This window comes from Lycorma delicatula, chromosome 1 (genome assembly GCF_047948215.1).
Source record: "Lycorma delicatula isolate Av1 chromosome 1, ASM4794821v1, whole genome shotgun sequence".
In the NCBI taxonomy this organism is placed as follows: domain Eukaryota; kingdom Metazoa; phylum Arthropoda; class Insecta; order Hemiptera; family Fulgoridae; genus Lycorma; species Lycorma delicatula.
This window is the reverse complement of record NC_134455.1, coordinates 94,341,529-94,364,189: the sequence shown is the minus strand read 5'-3', so window position 1 is coordinate 94,364,189 and position 22,661 is coordinate 94,341,529. Positions and strand designations below refer to the sequence as shown.

The window sequence follows — 22,661 nt, the reverse complement described above, 5'->3', positions numbered from 1 at the left end:
AATAGTATTTCTAGATAAGAATATTTGAGTAAATTTAATCAGCTATACATTACTTTATCTTGTGATGTATTGGAGTGAAAGACTATAATTTCGATCTCATGCTGACAATTTTTTTCTAATCTGATATGATTAATGGAGATCAATAGTCTGCATATATGATCACTTTGTTCAAATTATTCAAGTAAACTTTTATTCCAAGAGTAATTATTTCACAGGTTCAAAATAATTTTAACATAATGAAAGGAATTATAGTGGATAATAATTTTAGACTACAGAGTATTGATTGGAGTTTAATTAAAAATATAACACAACATAGATGATGCCCTTCATAATTTTGTTATCTATTTTTCTGTTTTAATTATAGTTTTCCTCTTAGTTTCTACTTCACGAAAACTTTTCAAAAACCATATTTGACTAATGAAATAAAACATTTAATGAGTCATCGCTTGTAGCAAATTCAAACATAATGACAGTTTATGAATGCTTTTAAGACAGTCCAGCAGTCAGTTGCAGATTAATAATTAAATCAGTGGAAAGTCGGTCAAAAGCTCAAAAAATCTGATAATAAGGAAAAATCGACATAAAAAAAATGATTTGAATATTTTATTTTAAGCAATTACAAATGCTTTTAATGATTACATTTTAATTCTTATTAGAACAACGCAAATATAACTGAACATAAGGTTTTTATTCCTCCTTGTAACAACAATGAGTAATAAAATCTTGTTTTATCTCATTACTAATGAGTTAGAGAATGTAAAAATAAATTTAAAATTGAAAAAACTAGCAGGAATTGATTATTTCTCTATTTACTACTTTAGCGGTATGCAGACCTTTGTTAATCTGTTAATTATTCAATTGCTATTATGAAGCAGTTTGGTTTTGGTCAATATCTGGTTAGAAACTGATTTTTTACTTGAAAAAAGAAGTAGAGAAAAATTAACAATACAGAAACTTTTTTATTGATTGCTATAATATACTGTCACCTTATTAGTTTGGATTTCAAAAGCTTTGAAATCTATAACTGATGGAGTTGTCACTCATTTTGTTTTAGTGACAGTGAGAATAAACGTGAGATCATAATGTTTTGTGGTGTAAGCTGGAAAGTTATAGCATTTAAAGCATTGTATTCTCAAATTTGATTTGAGTCACACCTTAAGATAAAAGCAGGGTGTGTTTTAAATAGAAAAGGTTGTGATTACCAATTTAGTTTTAAGAAAATAAATAATGATTTTTTTTCATTTGTCTAGGGTCTGTACCATTTTTTCATATGTAAACGCCTTATCTACATCTTTTGAAATTTCTAACTTGTGATGTTACTGACAACATAAACATGTTTATAAGAAAATGCAAAATGTAGTGTTTTTCTCCCCAATAAGGTAATGGAAAACTTATGTAGTTAGTTTCATGAAAATAAAGTGTAATTAGATTATGTCAAGTCATTGTCTAGTCACTAAGAATAAGAACTCAGACAAATGCCAAACATTTTTTTCTGTTATCATTTGAAATTTTCTAAAACATTAAATGAAAGAATTGGGTATGGTTTTATGTCTGGTCAGAAACTTGGTTTAATGGTTTAATCCAAAAACATTTTGTATTATTTTGTAGGTATTTTTAGTCTGTGCTGAGTTACAGGATTAAGGCACTGAGGTGAGTGAAGAGAAGCTATTTATGACTGAAAAGAAATGTTTAAAAATCATTCAAATAATTTTACACATATTCATAAGAAAAATAAAATTTTATATTACATATATGTAAAAATATCTCTTTCTATAAGAAAAAAAAATTCAAATGATAAAATTAACTGCAATTTCACAAGATGTGGTAAGATGTTATGAAAAAATTGGTATAATCAGGTGGTCTAGAGTAATGATAAATAATAATTTATAAATATTTTCTTTCCTCTTCACTCTGTTAAATGTTTTTTTCACAGATCTCTGCTCTATAACTGATAAATTTATTCCAACTACTGAGAATGTAAACATGCCTCTCCATATTTTAATTTCTTAACTATGTTTTTAATTCAATATTTATAGTTTCCTTTATTTTAACAGAGATGTTTGGAAAAATGTTTAATACAAAGAAAAGAGAAAAAATATTTACAATATACATTTAAGCAGAAAGTAAATTACAACTATTTATTTTTATAAATAGTTAAATATTGCTACTAGCCTACCTACTGTCATGAGGCTAATCAAAGTTTTAAATATTTTTATAGATGGTGCTTTTTACATGCCAATCTTTCATTGGCATGTAAATTTGCAAATACATCAACAAAGGAAGCGATATGGCAGTTTTTGCTTTCGGAAAAACAACTAGATCTATCCATGAAATCAATCAATATCAACTGGGATGCTACATCAGTAGTAATGAAGCAGTATGGCGCATTTTATCATTTCCAATCCATGAACGACATCCAACAGTTGTTCATTTGGCAGTGCACCTTGAAAATGGCCAGTGCGTGTATTTCAGGACAGAAAATGTACGTACACTAGCATTGCCACCACCATTAACAACGTTAACTGCATTTTTCTCACAGTACAGCGAAGATGTATTTGCAAAGACGCTACTTTACTCTGAAGAGCCATTATATTACACATGGAATGCATCAGCGAAAAAGTTTGAACGCCGTAAACAAGGCAAAACAGTTGAAGGACATCCCAATTTATATTCGACCAACGCGTTAGGCCGTCTATACACTGTTCATCCAAACAATGCAGAATGCTTTTACTTGCGATTACTGTTAATCAAAGTACGTGGACCGACATCCTTCGAACAATTGAGAACAGTGAACGGCCAAGTTTGGGCCACATATCGTGAAGCTTGCCAAGAATTAAATCTTCTTGAAAACGATGCACATTGGGACACTTAACTCGCAGATCGACTACTGCTCGACCACAGCAAATACGAACTTTATTTGCGATAATATTGACAACGTGTTTCCCATCAAATCCGAAAGATCTTTGGGAAAATTACAGACAACATGAGTGAAGACATTTTACATCGTTTGCGTACAACGAATCAAAATCCAGACATTCAATTTTCACCAAACGTGTATAATGAGGCATCGGTTGCGATTGAGGTCATGTGTTTGGCAATCGTTAAGAAAGCACTGGTACAACTGGGAATGCCTGCGCCGAATAAATCCGCAAACAGCCTTTCGATCGTGATTTGCAACGAGAAACACACTTTGACGTCAAATTAAATAAATTTGTTCAAACGAATCTTCCAAATTTGGATCCAGAAGAATGCATAGCGTATGACAGAATTATGCATGCAATCACAAGCAAAAGCAGTGGATTGTATTAACTGGATGCCCCCGGAGGAACAGGAAAAACCTTTCTCATTTCACTTATTTTGGCAAACATATGATCACGAAATGATACTGCACTGGCAATCGTATCATCAGGCATTGCAGCAACTCTTCTGGATGGTGTTCAAACAGCGCAATCAGCACTGCATCTGTCGTTGAATATCCAAATCACTGAAAGACCAACATGCAATATCACCAAAAATTCCGGAATGAGTAAAATACTCCAAACGTGTAAACTCATTATATGGGACGAGTGTACTATGGCGCACAAAAAAGCATTAGAAGCACTTGATCGTACACTAAAAGATTTAAGAGGAAATCAACTGCTCTTCGGTGGCGCAATCATTTTATTGTTTGATGATTTTCGAAAAACTCTACCAGTAATATCACGTTCGACACCAGCTTATGAACTCAATGCATGTCTCAAATCATCAGTTTTATGGCAACACGTACATAAATTGAACTTGAAGACCAATATGCGTGTACAACTACAAAATGATGCACCTGCTGATCGTTTCGCAAAACAATTGTTGGATATTGGGAATGGGAAAATGGCCATCGATGTATCAACACAATGCATCACATTTCCAACAAGTTTCTGTAAAATCACAGCAACCACCGATGTGTTAATTGACAAAGTTTTCCCAAATATAGCACAAAATTACAGAAATCATCAATGGCTGAGTGCACGGGCTATATTAGCAGCCAAAAACAACGATGTCAATACAGTCAATTTCAACATTCAAAATAAAATCCTAGGCGACACGACAACGTACAAGTCCATCGATACTGTAATGAATCAAGAGGAAGTTGTCAATTATCCAACAGAATTTTTAAATTCACTTGATTTACCAGGCATGTTACAGCACCTTCTAACACTGAAAATTGGTGTGCCTATCATACTTCTACGAAACATCAATCCACCACAACTCTGCAATGGTACGAGGCTTTCAGTGAAAAAACTAATTAAAAACATAATCGAAGCTACAATTTTAAACGAAAAATTTTAAAGGCGAATGTACTGTTGCCGCGCATCCCACTGATTCCAACAGATAGATATGCCATTCGAATTCAAACGTTTGCAGTTTCCGGTGCGACTCACCTTTGCAATGACCATCAACAAAGCACAAGGACAATCGCTACAAGTGTGTGGACTGAATTTGGAAAATCCATGCTTCTCACATGGACAGCTGTATGTGGCCTGCTCACGCGTCGGAAAACCTTCTGATTTATTTATGTACGCACCAGAAGGAAAAACAAAAAAACATTGTGTATCCAAAAGCATTTCAACAAATAGCATTTAATCCAAAACTTGAATTGTCAGACTTTTCTCAATAAAGCAACTAAAAATACATAATGGTCTAAAATAAATTGAATATTGTTGTACATTACAATAAACATTAAGCTTTGGAAATAAATTTTTTTTTTAGTTTTTATTCCTGTTCGAATTGAATAATTATAGGTATGAAGGACAATGTCTGACGGGTCAGCTACTTATGTTAATAAATACTAATTTAAGTTTAGCTAAAGTTAACACGACATTCATTGGCTCTTAAGCGGTACGAAGTTCGCCGGGTCAGCTAGTTGAAAATAAATAAAAATTTTAGACAAATGAAATTAATAATTTTTTTCAGTTTTTTATTCTCTTGTTCTATATCATGTTTACTGTATATTTATTTTATTTATATTACTTTAATTGTTTACATATTTGTTGTATAAAGGCAATAGTACATTAGTAAAATTATCTTTTTTTCTTTAAATATTTTCGTTTGAAGTTTTATTTGATTTTATTTTTTTAAGAATGCATAAATCAATCTGGAGGATATTCTGCAGGACACTTTCACTCCTTCCTACTAAACTACAATTTTATCTGTGTTACTATATCCCCAATATAAGCGTAAAATTAGTGTGTGGTACTCATATGTCAACTCTACCCTATGGTATACGAGGGTTGTTTTTTTTCAAAGTCCGATCGGTCGCGAAATAAAAACCCGCACAAAAATGTAATGCAGCTGAAATTCATCGACTAATAAGTAATGTGTACGGTGAAACTTCAATGAGTGACAGCAAAGTGCGACAATGGTGCAGGAACTTTAAAGCAGGACGTACAGATGCAGGCGGTCAGGGAAGGAAGCGAGTGTCAACCGATGATCTAACGAGATCATCGGTTGACATCGGTTTGGAGCGAGTGGATGAGGCAATTCGAGAATTGCCTCATCCAGAAGAATTGTGAATCGTCGGTTCACAATTTCTGTATTGAGTGATTCGTTTCCTGAAATTTCAAGGACAGCTTTCTACACCATTGTGAGTGAGAGACTTCAGTACCTTAAACTGTGTGCGAGATGGGTTCCCAAAATGCTGTCCGACCATCATAAAACAATGAGAATGGATGCCTCCCTAACGTTTCTCCAGCTCTACCACAATGAAGGAGAGGAGATGATTTTTTGAACAAAATTGTCACAGAGGACGAGACATGGGTCCATTTCGAAACTGAAGAAACAAAAGAACAATCCAAACATTCTCATTCTCATTCTCCCAGTAAATCAAAGAACTTCTCCAACAGAAAGTGTACGACTACTGTGTTGTGGGACCGCAATGGCATTCTCTTGGTGGAATTCATGGAACGTGGCACGACCATCACTGCAGCTTCATACTGTGTAACACTTCAACATCTACGAAGGGCAATTCAGAATAAGCGGAGAGGAATGTTGTCATCAGACATTGTCTTTCTCCATGACAATGCTCGGCTGCACACTGTAGGTGTAACAAAGAAGCTCCAGCAGCATTTTCGTTGGGAAGTGTTTGATCACCTACCATGCAGCTCGGACTTGGCTCTATCTGATTTTCACCTCTTTGCTCAAATGAAACGCTGGCTAGGAGGACAATATTTTGGCACAGACATCGAGCTGCAGACCAGCGTAGAAACATGGCTGAAAACACAGGTGGCTCCGTCCTATGACGAGGGTATTGGAAAGTTGGTACCTAGCTACGACAAATGTCTAAATCGGAGGGGCGACTATGTAGAGAAATAGCATAACTTTGTAAGTACTTGTTACAAATAAAAAATTGTTATTTTCACTGTGGTTTTAATTTCATGAATGATCGGACCTTGAAAAAAAATAACCCTCTTAATTAGGTATATTTTTAATGTAGGATTTCTTCAAGGTTTGTGCACATGTTTACATGAGTCTATAAGTGCACTTCATAAAAATATTTAATGTAAAACGTGTAAATCCTCCTCAACCATCTTTGTGAGCCTAATATGTTTCTGTTAAGTTTCTGGCATAACAAGATCAAAGGAGAAATTGTAAATAAATACGCATGCATGTGTATTTATTTTAATATTCAAATCATAGAATTTATAGTGGTTGAAAATGGGTATGATGAATCAATTTTATTATTTATATGATGTTTATTTCATTTACTTAACTTTTCTTTGTTAATGTGTATTTTATTGCTCTATTAATAATATTTGTATAAGTATTAATTTTATGAGACCAAGGCTGATACTACTTAAATTAAAATATTTTTTTAAAAATCAACTATCAATACACTATAACAAAATGTCTTACAACCAGTACATAATAGACACAAAACAGTGAAAACATATACATATGTATTTATACATTAATAATACTATTAATGTACATTAATAACATTAAATTGAAAACATTACTAAAACTTACAATAAAGAAATAGTTAAATCAGATACAAACCTAATAACTGTATAATATTTAAAAACCAAAAATAATTATTAAATTTAAAAACAACTGTGTGGAATTTTTAAAATTAAATGTAACGATTTTTTTATGGTAATTTATGTAGAAAAACCAAATTGATCCTTTAAAACTAAATTTCTTGAACATTATAGAAATTACAAAAAAATTAAATTAGCGTTATCTAATATGGCAGACCATCTAATAAAAAGCCCACTGGGTTGGTTAACTTAGCCTCACAAATCAGGTGATTTTGAAGTTGAGAGTTCTAAAATTCAAATCCTACTAAGACAGTTATTTTTATACAGATTTGAATACTACATCGTGGATATCGGTGCTCTTTGATGGTTGGGTTTCAATTAACCACACATCTCAGGAATGGTCAACCTGAGACTGTACAAGACTACAGTTCACTTACATTCATACATATCATCCACATTCATCCTCTGAAGTAATACCTTATGGTGGTTCCAGAGGCTAAACAGAAAAAGAGAAGACCATCTAATAAACAATAAACATTCTACTTCTGATATGAACAGAAATTCAGAAACATTAAAGATTAATAGAGATGACATAAAATTAAATATATTAGAAAAATATTACATATATAAATACATACACAATTTCAATTTGATAAATCATCAGACAATTTATGAGGGAAACGGTCTCGTAAAAACTGCAACAAATTCCAGAACTGGTAGTCGGGGGGGCTGTGAAGAGTAATTGTCATACATTAAAGAGCTCTGTATAGTAATTATTCAATATTAAAGAGCTTCCTGATTGCATTTAAATATTTTCGTTAAAAGACAAAATTTTCTTATCGATGTAAGACCTGGTAAGAACTTAATCATTAGACAACCTTAACTGTCTGCTATTTCTACAACATGAAAAATACATTTAAACAAATTAAAACTGTCTGAAAGTTGGTTGGTCACCAATTATTTTATTTAATTAAATACTGCTCAACAATTTATTTCCATACCTTGTTTTCTTTTTTTTAGTTCGATTTACTGTTTTTTTTTAGTTCAGTTTAATATTTTTTTTTTTTTTTTGACAGTCATGTTTTTTTTATTTTTGTATTTGTTTTATTATTTAATACTAATTAGTGATCATCGAGAAAAATATACAATTCGAAAACTTATAGGTGTAATGTATTAAATGTACTGAGTCAAATTAGTCAGTCCCTTGTAGTTTATACACCATCACAGCCCACAATATTAGTGGCAGCATTTCCCGTTCCAACCCCTAAAGCATCAAATTCGACAATAGTGGGCTTGATCCTCAATCTGATGCCAACAACATTATCTTTAATCACACTGTCATTAAACTCTACAATGACCGTTTGAGAGAGCTCACCGGGCTCAAGCTGGTCTCGGCGTGGAGCAGGCAACTTGATTTTTCTGAGTATATCAGTTACTTTTTGTTTTGGTTTGGTTCTATCGTAATTTTTTATTTTACTAGCAAATAACATTTAAATTTAAATCGAAAGATTGTTTGCAGAGATATTATAAGAGCACCCCATTACACTTCCCAAAAAATGCCCCAGGGGTACCCCGTTTGTTACCAGTTGATGGTGATGATTGGTCTAGCTTCATACAACATGCTCACATCACCTCACCACTCAAGCCTCATACGCAGTCCCCATGAGAAGCTCATTATCAACACAAAATTTGTATCTAACATGTTACACAACTTTTCTCACTGTAATTTGGGTGCTTATTTCAAATATGCTACTGAAATAGTGTTAACCACATAAAGGTTTTACATAAATCGTAATTTTGTAAAAACTTTTTTAATGAAGTCATTTTGATTACCTACTTGTTACAATTAAGAATAGTTTTTTATTTTTACTTTTAAACAATATGCATACATGCTTAATAAAGAAAAATATAAATAAATACATTGTATCATGAGAAGTAGACACTTACAAACATGTCTTAAGATGACATCACACAAACATCTGTTGCTGCCTACTACGAAGCTTAAAATCTTATAGAGTCTAGCTTCACATGTCTATACTGTGTGTTGTGTTTCACAGAGTTATTAGTGTTTTGCTATGTTTTCATAAATTCATTACAATACAAAGTGATTTTTCTCATTTTTATTTGCTACAACATGGCTTCTGGAAAAGTTTGTGTATGTTCAAATCATCCAGAAAATGTTTGTTATGTCTGTGGTAAATTTACACCTAATCTCAAAGAAAGACTATTTCTGAATTGATAAAAACTGCTTATAAATTTATTTTGATCATGCATTTGGGAATTAAGATAAAATCAGGGCACCTCGTATTATTTGCATATTGTGCTCAGTAACTCTAACTGAATGGTTGAAGGGGGAATAACAAACCATACCATTTGCTGGATCGATGATTTGGTGTGAACCTACAGATCACTTCACACACTACTACTTTTGTATGACAAATATATTTGAATTTTCGTTCAAAAATAGAAAATTTATAAACTATGCAGTTGTACCCTCACTCTAAAGTCAGTACCACACAGAGAGGCAGTACCTGTACCTATACCACTATCTAACCCATGTTGCTAGAAGAACATTCTGAAAATGAAACAGATAATGTAGAGGATGTTCAAGGAATTTGGATGTTACAGGATACAGGATGACAGATAAAGAATGTTACAAGAATTTCTTTCTGTATCTGATGAAAAATCTACTCATTTAATTCAACGATCTGAACTTAACGACTTAGTTCACAATTTAAAATTTAACCTTAGTTCAGCCTTAAGTAGCAGGCTGAACTTCTGGGGACTAGATTGGAACAGTGGAATCTTTCAGCAGAAAAAAAAATTCATGAATGAGAAATTCATTGTGCGTTTGTACTGATGTCGATGGCCTGATGAAAGAACTTGGAATTCAGCATATTCCTGAAGAATGGCGTCTTTTTATTGACACAGCAAGAAAACAAAAACTATCGAATCAGTATTAGAAGCAATAATATACAAAGGACATATGTCGCATGTTTGCAGTGATCTGAGAGTTGTTACATTACTTCTTGGTTTACAAGGGTTTTACGAAATATTGTTGTTTTCCTTGTCTTTCAGGTAGTCGTGATATAGATGTTTTACTTGCTAAGTCTTACCAAGTAAAGAACTCGCCATTGCAGCTTAACTCTGTGGGTGGTGAAAAAAATGTAAAGTATTTATCATTAATTAGGAGTGGTGAAATGATATACCGCCATGTGAAAATGTTTCACGAAAAGTTTTGTAAAGGCACTAGATAAGGATGGACCAGGATTTAATCATTTAAAAATAAGTTTTCCTAAATTGAGTGATGGTAAGCTGAAGGACAGTATATTTATCAGTCCGCAAATCAAGAAACTGCTTAAGGACTCAACTTTTGTCAATAAACTTAGTGAATGTGAACTAGCTGCATGGAAGTCCTTCAAAGACGTTGTTGATGGGTTTTTAGGCAACAGAAAAGATGGAAACTATGTTTTTTTGGTTAATAAGCTGTAAGAAAACATCCTTGGGATATATGACATTATTGAAATTTCATTTCCTACATTCCCATCTAGACTTTTTTCCTGAAAATTTGGGCTCTCTCAGCTCATCGCTGACAGAGCCCAAATTTAGCTGACAGAATCCAAGCTTTAAAAAACTGTTATTTTAATTAATTTCCAATGATTTAGACTTTTAGAAACTGTTATTTTAAAATTGTATAATGTATTTTAATTTATCTGTGTTTAAATAAATAAAAACTTAGTTGATTTAAATAAATTTTAAATGAATAAAGATAAAAATAATTTTTTTAAATATTGATTTCACAGTGATTTTTCATTTATTGGTAAATAAATCACATGTATCTAAAAACGTCATGTATTACACCTATTCTGATAACAGTTTTGAATTCAGCACCCCAGAATTAGATAAATCACCATGTACGATTCCAGATACACAAAAAACTTTTTTTTTGTTGACTAGTGTTATTGTTAAACAGAGATTTTTATTAAATAGAAATTTTTTTAATTTATTTAATATTTTTAAATTTTATTTTATTACTTTTGTAATATTATTCATTTGATTGATTTGAATCATTCAGTTCAAACTCAGCTATATTTATCTGCCAGCCTCCATGGTATGAGTGGTAGCATCTTGGCCTTTCATCTGGAGGTCATGGGTTCGAATTTCGGTCAGGCATGGCATTTTCACATGCTACAAAACATTCATTTCATCTTCTGAAGCAATTCCTAACAGTGGTCCCAGAGGTAAAAAGAAAAAATATATATATATATATATATATATATATATATATATATATATATATTTATCTAGCCTATGACACTCCTGCTAACATAAGGATTCTAAAGTGAGATCATGCATCTAAATTGGATTGGCTGTTGAGCTGCTCGGTCGAACAAACATACATACATACATATACCCTAAATACAATTCTTATTCAGCTCATGCAATTATTATTTTACTAATGACTTGACTAAAATTCATTTGTTTTATTTTTCATTGAAAATTCTTTTCACACAGTTTAAATCTTTAGCTCAACAATAAGCCTGATATTTTCGTGGTTAAAAGAAATTAAATTATTAAAATATTAAATTATAAGAATTACAGAAATCTGTAAAGAAATATTTAGAAAATATCTGAATAGATTTGACTTTCCTTGTTCCTACCACTGAGGCAATAAATAAGATAAATCTCTGATAAAATTCATAAGTATTTATGAGAGCTTATTTCCAGAATTTAGAATTTACTTACACAAGTTGGTTAGTGTGGTCCCATCCAACAATCTTGTTGACTTCAAATGTGCCATGGGTCAGGGGCAACATTCGTTTCTTGGGAATATTAACATGGATAATGTGACGGTAGAAACCAGCTGTACCATCACGAACTGGAGCTAATGTTAGGTAAATATTTCCATTTGGACTAAATATAGGAGTGCTTGGAGGATCAACCCAGCTTCTTCCATCACCATTGACTCTTTGTGTCTAAAATAAAAGAAATCAAGATTAATTTTATAACTTTTACAATTTTTAACCATCCTAAATGTTTCTACCTCTGATTATGATTATATTTATTATAACGTACAGATAAAGTGAGTAAGTTCATATAAAAGTACAGGATGATTCAAAGAAACAGGAAATTAAAAAAATTAAATAACGTTAATGAAAAATTTTTTTTAGAAAATGAATTTTATTTCATGTAATTGTACAAATTTTGCCATTTTAGGATACATACATTTTAGTTTATTTTTTAAAGGACATCTTCCAGGTGACCTCCTCTTCTCTTCTTCACTACGTGAGTGTAAACACTCACGAAGTCTCTTCGTTAAATTGTTTGGCGCATGGTTTGATGTAACATCTCAACTGGAATTTCCACAATGATTCTCGGATCTTTGCCTTCAGTTCTTCCATTGTAGCAGGTCTACTGTGGAACACTTTGCTTTTAAGGTGACCCCACAAAAAGTAATCGCAAGCTGAGAGATCAGGCGATCTGGGAGGCCATCACCATTTCATGAAATGACACGTTGTCCAAACAATCAGCGTACAGCTGCCATCAATATTCATGCAGTATGTGACGTTGCTCCGTCTTGTTGAAACCAGACTGTGTTAAGAATTGGTGGAAATCCTTTTGTTGTTCCACAACAAAGGTTTCAAGTATGGCTACGTAACGAGCCGACGTCATTGTAATCGCAAGACCGTTGTCATCCTCAAAAAAATAAGGGGCTATAACACTGTAAGATGACATAGCACACCACACAGCCACTTTCTGGCTGTGCAACGGACGCTGGTGTAGCTGCGTAGGATTTTCTTGTGCCCAGTATCTGAAATTTTGCTTATTAACAAATCCACTGAGGTGGAAATGCACTTTGTCTGACATCCACAGTTCGTGAGCAAACTCTTCGTTATCATTTATCTTCTGAAGCATTATATTACAGAATTTTTCTCGCACAACTGCATCGTTCGGTTTCAGTTCCTGGACGATCTGCAACTTGTATGGATGGTATTGCAAGTCCTTCACTAACATTCTTCGAACACTTGAACTATGCAATTGTAAAGATGCTGAGAGACGACAGATTGACCGATGTGGACTTCGTGTGACAGCATCTTGTAAAGCTTGAACATTCTGTGGTGTACGGACGGTTCGCTCACGGCCTGGAGGTTTCTTTTTCATTGCTGAACCAGTTTCCTCAAAATTAGACATCCATGTTTTAATTGCATGTGCTGATGGAACACGGTCGTGCCGTCCCAGATTAAAATGACGGCAAAATTCTCTACGCGCTCCCTCCACACTGTCATTGTTTTTTTAAAACGCTTTGATAGCAAATGCATGTTGCGCACCACTCCAAGGATCCATGACAACTAAATGGCAGGTTAGGTTAGAGAGGCTGGCGCCACTTATCAAGTGGTACCAATTGCCCACGGCTACCAACACAACTTTCAAAATTTCCCGTTTCTTTGAATCACTCTGTATTTAATTATATTTCAAGGGATGCATTTTTTTATAACAAGCAACTTTGTTTGTTAAAATATAATTACAATACTTCTATCCATGGCAAGTATCATACATTAGGATAAATCAATAACAAAGATATTAATTTAGGTAGCAATAATCAAAATAAAACAGCTGAACTGTGCAAGGGGCATAGTATCTTATTTTAAGAGTAATGAAGGGCACAGTTACTTGCTTTTGTGAACAAAGTGAAATTGTAACTTGAAGGACTGATTATTTCTTAAATTAGAATGAATTTAGCATCTGATGCACAATATTATATTAGTTTCAGTGAAGAAGACAAGGGGAAACCACTTCACACTTCATTTTCTGCATTAAGCCTAGGATAGGATGCTTGTTATTCTTGCATGATTATGATATTTTCATTAATAATTTTTTTCAAGTAAGCTGTTTGTTATATCTATCAAGAAACAGTTTATATAAAATGTATTTTCTCAGAGATTTAAATTTTCTTAATATCTGACAAATTAAATGGAACCAGATTAGTGTTGAAGAAGGGGAGAGAGGAAGTTGTAATATACCATACTTATTTTGGAGAATTTTATAATGCACCACTTATTAACATTACAACATTATTGTTTATATAGTCTAGCTTGAGCAAATAAATCATTAATTTCATTTTTTTCGGGTTCACAGTTAAGTATTGCTTCAGAGGATGAGATGAATGATTTGCATGTGTGAAAATGTTAGGAATGCATTCACTGAAGCAATACTTAACTGTAGACAAGGAGGTAAAAAAAAAAACATTATTTTTATAAGTATAGATTTTCAGATCAAACTTCAATTACATATTTTTTTTTTTTTAAGCAAGGAAATATATTCCACACCCAAAAATAAAAAGAATTGATATTATTTTGATACTTTAACTTGAAATTTCTCTAGCTATCGAATAAGAAGCTTCTACATTCTTATTTCTATGTATTTCAAATTGTATTAAATTCATTGACTTCTTAAGGATTAAAGAACACTGAACACATACTCATATATTATTATTATTTTTTTTTTATTATTATAGACTTGCATATCATTATTTTAAAGATTCACACTATTTGTGTCTATGTGTAAATATAACATTTTTATGATATTCTGTTTATAATATGCTGTTTATTTTTTATAGGTTACTAATTGCAGTTATAAGTTCATTAAAGTTAATAATACCTTTCAATAGTATTTATCTTATACTTAAAAATAGCAATAAATACAGTTTTTTATTGCAATACTGATAATCTTCATTTTGAAAATTTTTTTCTAAATTTTCTTTCCTGAACTAATTAGAACACCTATTTGTGAATAACTTATTTCTCAAAGAAACAACTATTCTTTTCAATGGAAACAAAGATATTTTTGAATCTTTATGAAGATGAAAAAAGTACCATTACTTCCATTATGTCTTTTCTATCTATCAGATAAATAAAATGTGGTCACTATCATCTTTTAAGATATAAATAAATAAATGCAAATTTGTATTCAAATTAATAAATTGAGAAAGATGGGAATTTCTTTTTTAAAAAATAAAGAAAAACTTAAATTTTAAAATTTAATTTAAAAAAAGATATAACATAGATCACAGGTTATTGTTCTTGTTTATTTAAATGCAATATTAAAACTTGATAAATAAGATTAAGAAAATCTTTGAATACAGCCCTTTGTTCTTCCTTAAATTTTAAATGTTAACCTACTTAAATTTATTATTTTGCATAAAAATTTTAGTAGCTTCAAATTCATTAGATAGGTCATATCTTTTTCAGTAAAGAATTAGCTACTTTTAAATATCTATATTTAGTTGCTGGAAGTTTCATGAAGATTTTTCTTGTGGTTCTCGAATAAATACAAACAGACATGCTTGACTCAAAGATGTGCATATGCATACCTGCATGTCAAATATATACTTTATGGCATAAAAGAACTTTATGCAGTTAGTCCCTAACTGCAAAACTCACATTGTCCACTTTATATAAAATTTTAGGGAAACAAATAAAAATGTTTAAAATCTTAAAAAAGAACATATTGTGACATTTTTAAAATTTATTGAGTGGGTTGTATTAGGAAGTAATGTTTAGCTACACATTAATAACACAAACTTGCTTCAAAAAGGAGAAAATAAACATTATATGTTGGCGAACGAGAATTTTGCTCCTTATGTTTGGAGATGTATGTCTTGCAATACAGGAAGTTGAAGAGTGACAGTTTTGATAGAAAGTGGGAACCTTTCAAACAAGAAAAGTGATCAAATTACATAGAAATAAAAACATTTAAATGATGTGAGTAAAAAAAAATCATTGTACTATAACGAAGTAAACTGTTTATTAATTACTACTACAGGAGCTTTTTTACAAGAATGTTAATATTTGAAAAGCAGAGACTTCTTCTGTAACATGGCATTCTTCCTCACCATTCAGTGGAACTTCAAGTTCTGGTCCATCCAAAACATGTTTGAAAAAGTACAGAGTTTCGTTCTCCATAGTGATTTCTTATAAGGCTATCTATGTCTTGTTTTTTTTACATGATTAACCTTTAGGAATGACTTCTGGTACTTACATTTTCATACTTTTCTCACTTTGTAATGCTTCTTGCATACATTAATTCATCACCTTTGACTTTATAATTAGTTTTGCCCTCAACCAAAGCAGTAACTTGGTTACTGTTATTCTTTACTATATTCATTTTCTGTCCAAACATAAGCTGATATTTTCTTTTCTAAGCTTACATTTTAAGTGCCCCTTTAATGACACAAAAGTTGTTTAAATATACCTGCCTACTGTAATAACTAGACTGGCTGGGTAGTTTGGGAAGAGGTTGATTTTCATAGTCAAAAGAAAGGTTAAATCTTTTGGAAAAAGGAATCTTTTTCCTGATTAATTCATTATTAAGAAAATTTGCTGGTCTTACACTTAAATCCATTTTCACAAAGAACAAGAGAAAACTATAACAAATAAGATGAAAAACAAATATTTTAAACTTGAAACACCATTATCCTGAACAACAGGTGTGCTGAAAACAGCTAATGTCATGTGACCAAAGTCGAAGCCTCTCATTGGCTGGAGAGGAGAACGTAAGTTTTTGCAGCCACACATTAAGAAGAATGTGAGTTTTGTGATGGTAATCCAGTTTTTACATTTATTTTTAAATGGGGTAGTGTTAATTTTGCTTTATAGTGACGTTAAAGAAATGTAGATTTCAACACAAATTATAAGATTCTGTTAAAACATCATTTTCAGAAAAGGGTGGAGAATGTGAGTTTGGCAGCTAGGCCTCTTAGTCATTATGTTTATTATTTTGTTTACATATAAATATATGCATTTTGTCAATATGTAAGTATGCTTTTTTTTCATATAGTACATCTTTTTTTTTTTTAGACGTGAAGAAACGCAAAATAAAATTGGTATTAATTAATTAATGAAACAGTAATTATAATTACTTATTAAAATGTAAAAGAGGCAATAAGAAATAATTTTTAAGTATTTTTATACATTACCTCTTGACAAAACCACATTGGTGACTTACAGATTGTCACCATGGAAACATTTTGAGCTCTGTTTAGCCATATTACTGAGACCTCAGTCGAGCTTACCCAAGTCACTCCACAAAAGTAATAATCCCTAAACAAGAGAAATAATTTCAACATAAAATTTAAACAATACAAAGCAAAATAGTGTCTTTATAAATTATACTTTTTTAAGTAAATTTATGTTCTACAGAGATAATATTGTATTCTTTACTCCTCTGTGTATAAGAGTTTGTTGTCAACACAACCAACAAAGAATGTCAAGTCAAGAGTTAAGCTGAGTCAATGTTCATTAGTTTTTTGACTACCAAAGAATTATGCACAAAAAAGTTTTCATGCAAGGGCAAGTAGGAGAGATTTTTTTTAATGTGATTTTCTAATCTACATTCCATCAGAATGAAGTTAAGAAATAAACTACTGGAGATATAATGTAATGGGAATTGGCTCTCCTCAAAAATGAAGGAATTTTCATTGAAAAATTCCTTCTTTTTCAGAGTAAAATAATTTTTAACAAAAATAACTTATTTGTTATTCTCATTTTTCCAGCTCTTCTGATTTTGCTCTCTATGGCTTATCCTGCTTGTGTATGTAGAATTGAGAGAAAGTAACATGAATTATTGTATAAATTCCCGTAAGCCATGTGTATATAATACATTAAAAAATATATAAATAAAAATACATTAATTTTTTTTCAAATATGTATAAATCCTATTACAAAATAATGAAACTTACGTTGTTTGTCCTAATGCCATAGGTGGTTTTAGATCCCTTGTGCGTATATTCTTTGGATCGGCAAGATCTGCAACGTATAATGTTACTACTGGATTCTGAGTAGATGGCTGCAAAAAAGAAAAAAAAATACTTATCTGAAGTAAAAAATCTGAGCAATATTTTAAAATAGATTGTAGAATTCTTATGCTTGTATTTTTTTAGAATTTTTATTATAGAATTCTTAAAATAGATTATAGGACTCTTATGCCAGCTTCTGGAAGTTGGCATCAATAGAACTCCAATTATCTTATACTGTACTTAAACTATAAAATCAATTCAATTATAATTTTTTTTTTGCGAGAAACATTTATTATTTAAATCATAAACCTAACAACAAACATTAATCATCCATTCTACAATGCAATAATTATGCCTTCATCATTTGGTTAGCTATTATAAGCAAATGATATTAAATTAGAATATAATGTAGTCCAGAAACAACAAGCCAAACCATTAAAAAGCCAGATCATATTCAGCCCTGTAACTAACACCTTCACTTGGTTCACCATAACATTTAATGGTGAACAATAAATTGTGATATTTTTTATAATGAATATCACAATAAAAAGAAACTCTCACTAGTGCCTTTTCTAGCTTGGGTGTTTTATATGTCATGTCACATTCTTAAAAAAATTCAGATGGAAAATACTTGAGACTAATTTGCCCTGATTTTTTTTAAAGTTATTTTTTCCAATAAGATATGTAAATGACTAAAAAGGTAAATTCTATTTAAAAGCGGTAGAAAACAAAAGTAAGATGAATTGGAGATGAAATCGAATCCTTATATAAAAGGACCATTTTTAAATTGTCACCTTCTTGAAAATGTTACTCACCTTACAACACATTCATTTAAAACAACTTTCAAATAATTGAAATTAAATGGTTTTTGGATCCACTATTAAAAGTAGTTTATAGAATTAAAAAAATTAGTTTTCTGAAAGCTGTAACATTTGAAGGTAAATTTGATTTTTCTATATCACAACTTGTTGTAGAAACAACAAAAATAAATTATACTTGTCAGGTTTGTTCTTGTGTAATTCTATTAGAAGCATAACTATAGTATATTAGTACTAAGTACGATAAAATTTTAAATAATTATTCATCAAATTATTGTACATGCAATGCCAAGAATATATCACTGTAAAAATTATCACCCACACTTTAAAAATTAATTTCCACTGTTTTCTGGCTTACCTTAGGATATCGAAGACTTCGCATGTCTGGGTACAGCTGTTGACGGTCTATGCCATACCATGGAAATCTTAATTCTTGAACCATTGTGTCATTGAAACTTGCATAAAGAAGCATTTGACTCTCTTCAGACATCCATAGTGCTTTATTGTCGCTCAAAATTTCCTCTACAAAAGTTTATAATCAGTGGTAGTGTAATAAGTGTAATGAGATGCATTACACAAACATGTGAAAAGAATACATAACATTTCAGTAAGCTATTGATTTACTGTTCTGATCATTATAGTGAAAATAATTTATGTATTCATGTATCCTGGAATTCTTTATATTTTAATTCCAGGATAATAAGTTGATCAAAAATCTTTCTCTTTTCTCTGCTTCTAGATAAAACAGCAGACACAATTAATTGGGCAATGTTTATTCATTTTATTTTGAGATTATGCAGACTAAGGACAGTCTGGCAGTAGATCATATCCAGTTTCACTTGCTCATTTTTGAGACAAGACAATTCTTGTGGCTATTTGAGAATACAAAAAAAATGTATAAAAGTAGACAACTGTTTTTCAAATTTTGCAAATTTCTCACATCCTCAGTTGTAATCCATTTTTTTAGATTGTTCACGTCAAATTTATATTTTAAAACATTTTAATGTTTTATTGTTTTTTTACAAAAATATTTTTATTATTCTTCATAATGTTTATGTATAGTATGTAATTTGATGTGAAGAATTTAAAAAAATTAATTACAACTGAGGATGCAAGAAATTTTGGAAAATATTTTTGTATAAATGATAAAATAAGGTAAGTGTCATCCTACTTTATTTATTATTCTTTACTTATGTTGATCAAGTTGTTTAACTTTATTGAAAAATGTTTTATTTCATAAATTAATATTGAAATAAGTTCACCTCACACAAATAGCAAATGTTTTTCTGAAAGTATTTATTTTGTTCACTCGTATTTATTTTGTTTATTCCACTAATGTCAGTTGATATGGATTTTTTAGTAGGTGATATAATGTACATGAAAATATTATTAATGATGTGTCAGTTAGGTTAGTTAGGTTTTAAGGAAAGGTGTTTTTTGGTGGTCTTAGTTCTTTTTTGTTTGCAAGTTTCTTATTATGAGTAACTCTAGCTCAAAGTTACCTATGAATATCTATTAGATATTTGCCAGTCAGAAATTTTTCATTTAAACAACTGCCAACATATTCCTGAGCAACTTTTCAAATGAAACTGTTACAGCAACCATGATAAAATGAATACCTGTGAATTTGTATGAAACAATAAAGATATTCATACATTTACCTAGAAGACAAGAAAAATTTCAATCTGGATGGAACTGCATCAGGTATGTCAACTAGCATAGCTTAAGGGCAATGAAATTAAAATTTCATAGATGTTTGAATGTTTAAGCAAAAGTATAAACCATATACAACAGAACTTATTAAGAAGAGCAGTTACTTTTTGAATAAACAAACAAAAAACGATAGGTTCACCATTAAAAAAAATTTGACTGTTGCAAAGCCAATCTTTGTGGTAAAATGCTAATGGAAGTCGTTCATCCAGAATATGCAGGATTTGAATCCAGGTCAGTCTGGACATTCTTCTTCACATGCTGCAAATGCCATCATCATAACTTTATCTGGGCTCAAACACCTGCAATAACCTTAAATAATTAAATAAATATTAATATATTATACTACTATTAACTGATTTGGTATATCTGACTATATTTATTTTTCCAAAACATAAACATAAGATTCTTGTTTGATCACTTCTTAATTTTCCTACCATGTTAATGAAAAACTTCATCTTAACCACTTTTACTTTACTGTCTTCTGTTATTATAATCACCAAATAGTTTTGAATCTTGGGCCCAAACAATGCATAGTAACTTATGATACTCTTATGTTACATTGGCAAATTAATAAATTTCCAATGCTTTGATAAAATCATCCTGCCATCTGCACTCTACCACTAATTTCACAACTTATATTCCCTTCTCAGTTATTCATCCATTAAAAATTTATTATTTTTAATAATTTCTAGTGCTAACTATTTCTTCCACTTTGAACATTCCTTGTCTTTATCAACATTTTTATATTTCCATCATCCTTAGTGATCATTCCTTTCATACCTGAAACCTGGTGTCCCAATTCATGTCCTGCTGATAATTTCCCACCATAGCTCACGGTCCTTTATCGTTCGAATAAATGTGCCTAACTTTTTTACAGTTGCCTCATCCATTTGATACAGCCATCTTTTCGGCACTCTTCCACATTACCTGCTACTCTTGATTTTTCCTTGTATGACTAACTTCTCAAGATTTTCACTGAGCCCATGAACTATATGGCCAAAAAAGAGGAGGATTCACTGGAAGCATATTGCGGACAACCTCTTTTGTATACCCAGCTTGTTTTTAATCGAGTTGTTCATTTTTTTTCCGGTCCATGTGACGTGGAGAATTCTTCTGTAAGCCCACATTTCAAATGTGTCTTTTCCTGACTTCTATCTTGATGGTCTAGGTCTCAACGCCTTACACGATCACTGGGAGGACTACTGTCTGAATCACTTTCACCTTTGTATTCTTTGCAATTGCCCTATCCTTCCAAATAGCTGTCAACTTCGAAAGCACCTCCTTCGCCAAGATAATTCTTCTTCGTATTTTTGCCGATGAGGCCCTTTCTTTGTCTATTGTGGATCTTAAATATACAAAATGATCTACCTTTTTGAAATCACATAGCACATCACTGACTGAAAGATTGTTGGCCCTGTCTAAAATCATAACTTTTATTTTTCTGGCCTTTAATTTCAGCCCTATTGTCTCACTTTCTTTCTGAAATCGATAGAGGATTTTCTTCATTTCAACTTCAGAGCCTGCAAACTGAGCTGTATCATCAGCAAACCTTAAATTAGTTTTACCCTGGCCTCCTATTCGCACACCACCATGCCAGTTTTTCAGGCTCTTCTGCATGATATATTTGCCATAAATGTTGTCGAATGCATTATATTTCCTTACTCTTAATTATATGTCTGACTTTCCTTTTTCTTCCACTGAAACAAAGATGATTTTAGGCAATAGCTTCATTTTTACCAAAAATAAGAATGTTATAAAAATATAACCATGGAACAATCATTTCTTGGCTTCCTATTTTCTTAGTCAAATTTTTATGAATCTCATCAATAACAATGATAATTAACAAAGATTAGAGTATATACCACGTTGTATTAAGTACAGTTTCCACTACAAAACTCTCTCTTTCCCTATGATCCTTAATCTGCTTTTACAATTCTTGTACATTTCTATAATCTGTGGAAACAGAAATTTCCTCCTTAGTGCTGTCTATACTTTTCTTCTGAAAACACTGTTGTACGCTTTCATTATAAGGTTACATAGTCTTTCTCATACTCCCAACATTTCTCAATCAATGCTGATGGTAAAGATCAAGTAAACTGTAAGCCATCGCCTCCAATACCCATATAATTGTTTCTTCAACTGATAGTATACTTTTTCTCTTACTTTTCTTCAAATACCTGTTCTAAGACTTTCAGTTTTTAAGACTTTCAGTGTGTTTCTAAGAGTATCAGTATAACTTCTCTGTAAATTACATAGTATTTCATTTAGCATCTTTTCTATGGACAGAGATAATATTACTTTTTGGCAATTCTTTTAATATTTGCT

General features: G+C 31.3%; 1 protein-coding gene across 1 annotated transcript in view; it reads right to left on the bottom strand.

Moving 5' to 3' along the window:
* Positions 1-22,661, bottom strand: part of Dpp10 (Dipeptidyl peptidase 10) — a 302,886-nt gene that overhangs the window by 48,440 nt on the left and 231,785 nt on the right. Inside the window, exons 8-11 of the mRNA XM_075354128.1 lie at positions 18,982-19,145; positions 17,749-17,855; positions 16,987-17,110; positions 11,757-11,986 (exon numbers count right to left, since the gene is read on the bottom strand). Of these exons, the coding sequence (XP_075210243.1) occupies positions 11,757-11,986; positions 16,987-17,110; positions 17,749-17,855; positions 18,982-19,145 (625 nt within the window). The remainder of the gene's footprint in view (positions 1-11,756; positions 11,987-16,986; positions 17,111-17,748; positions 17,856-18,981; positions 19,146-22,661) is intronic.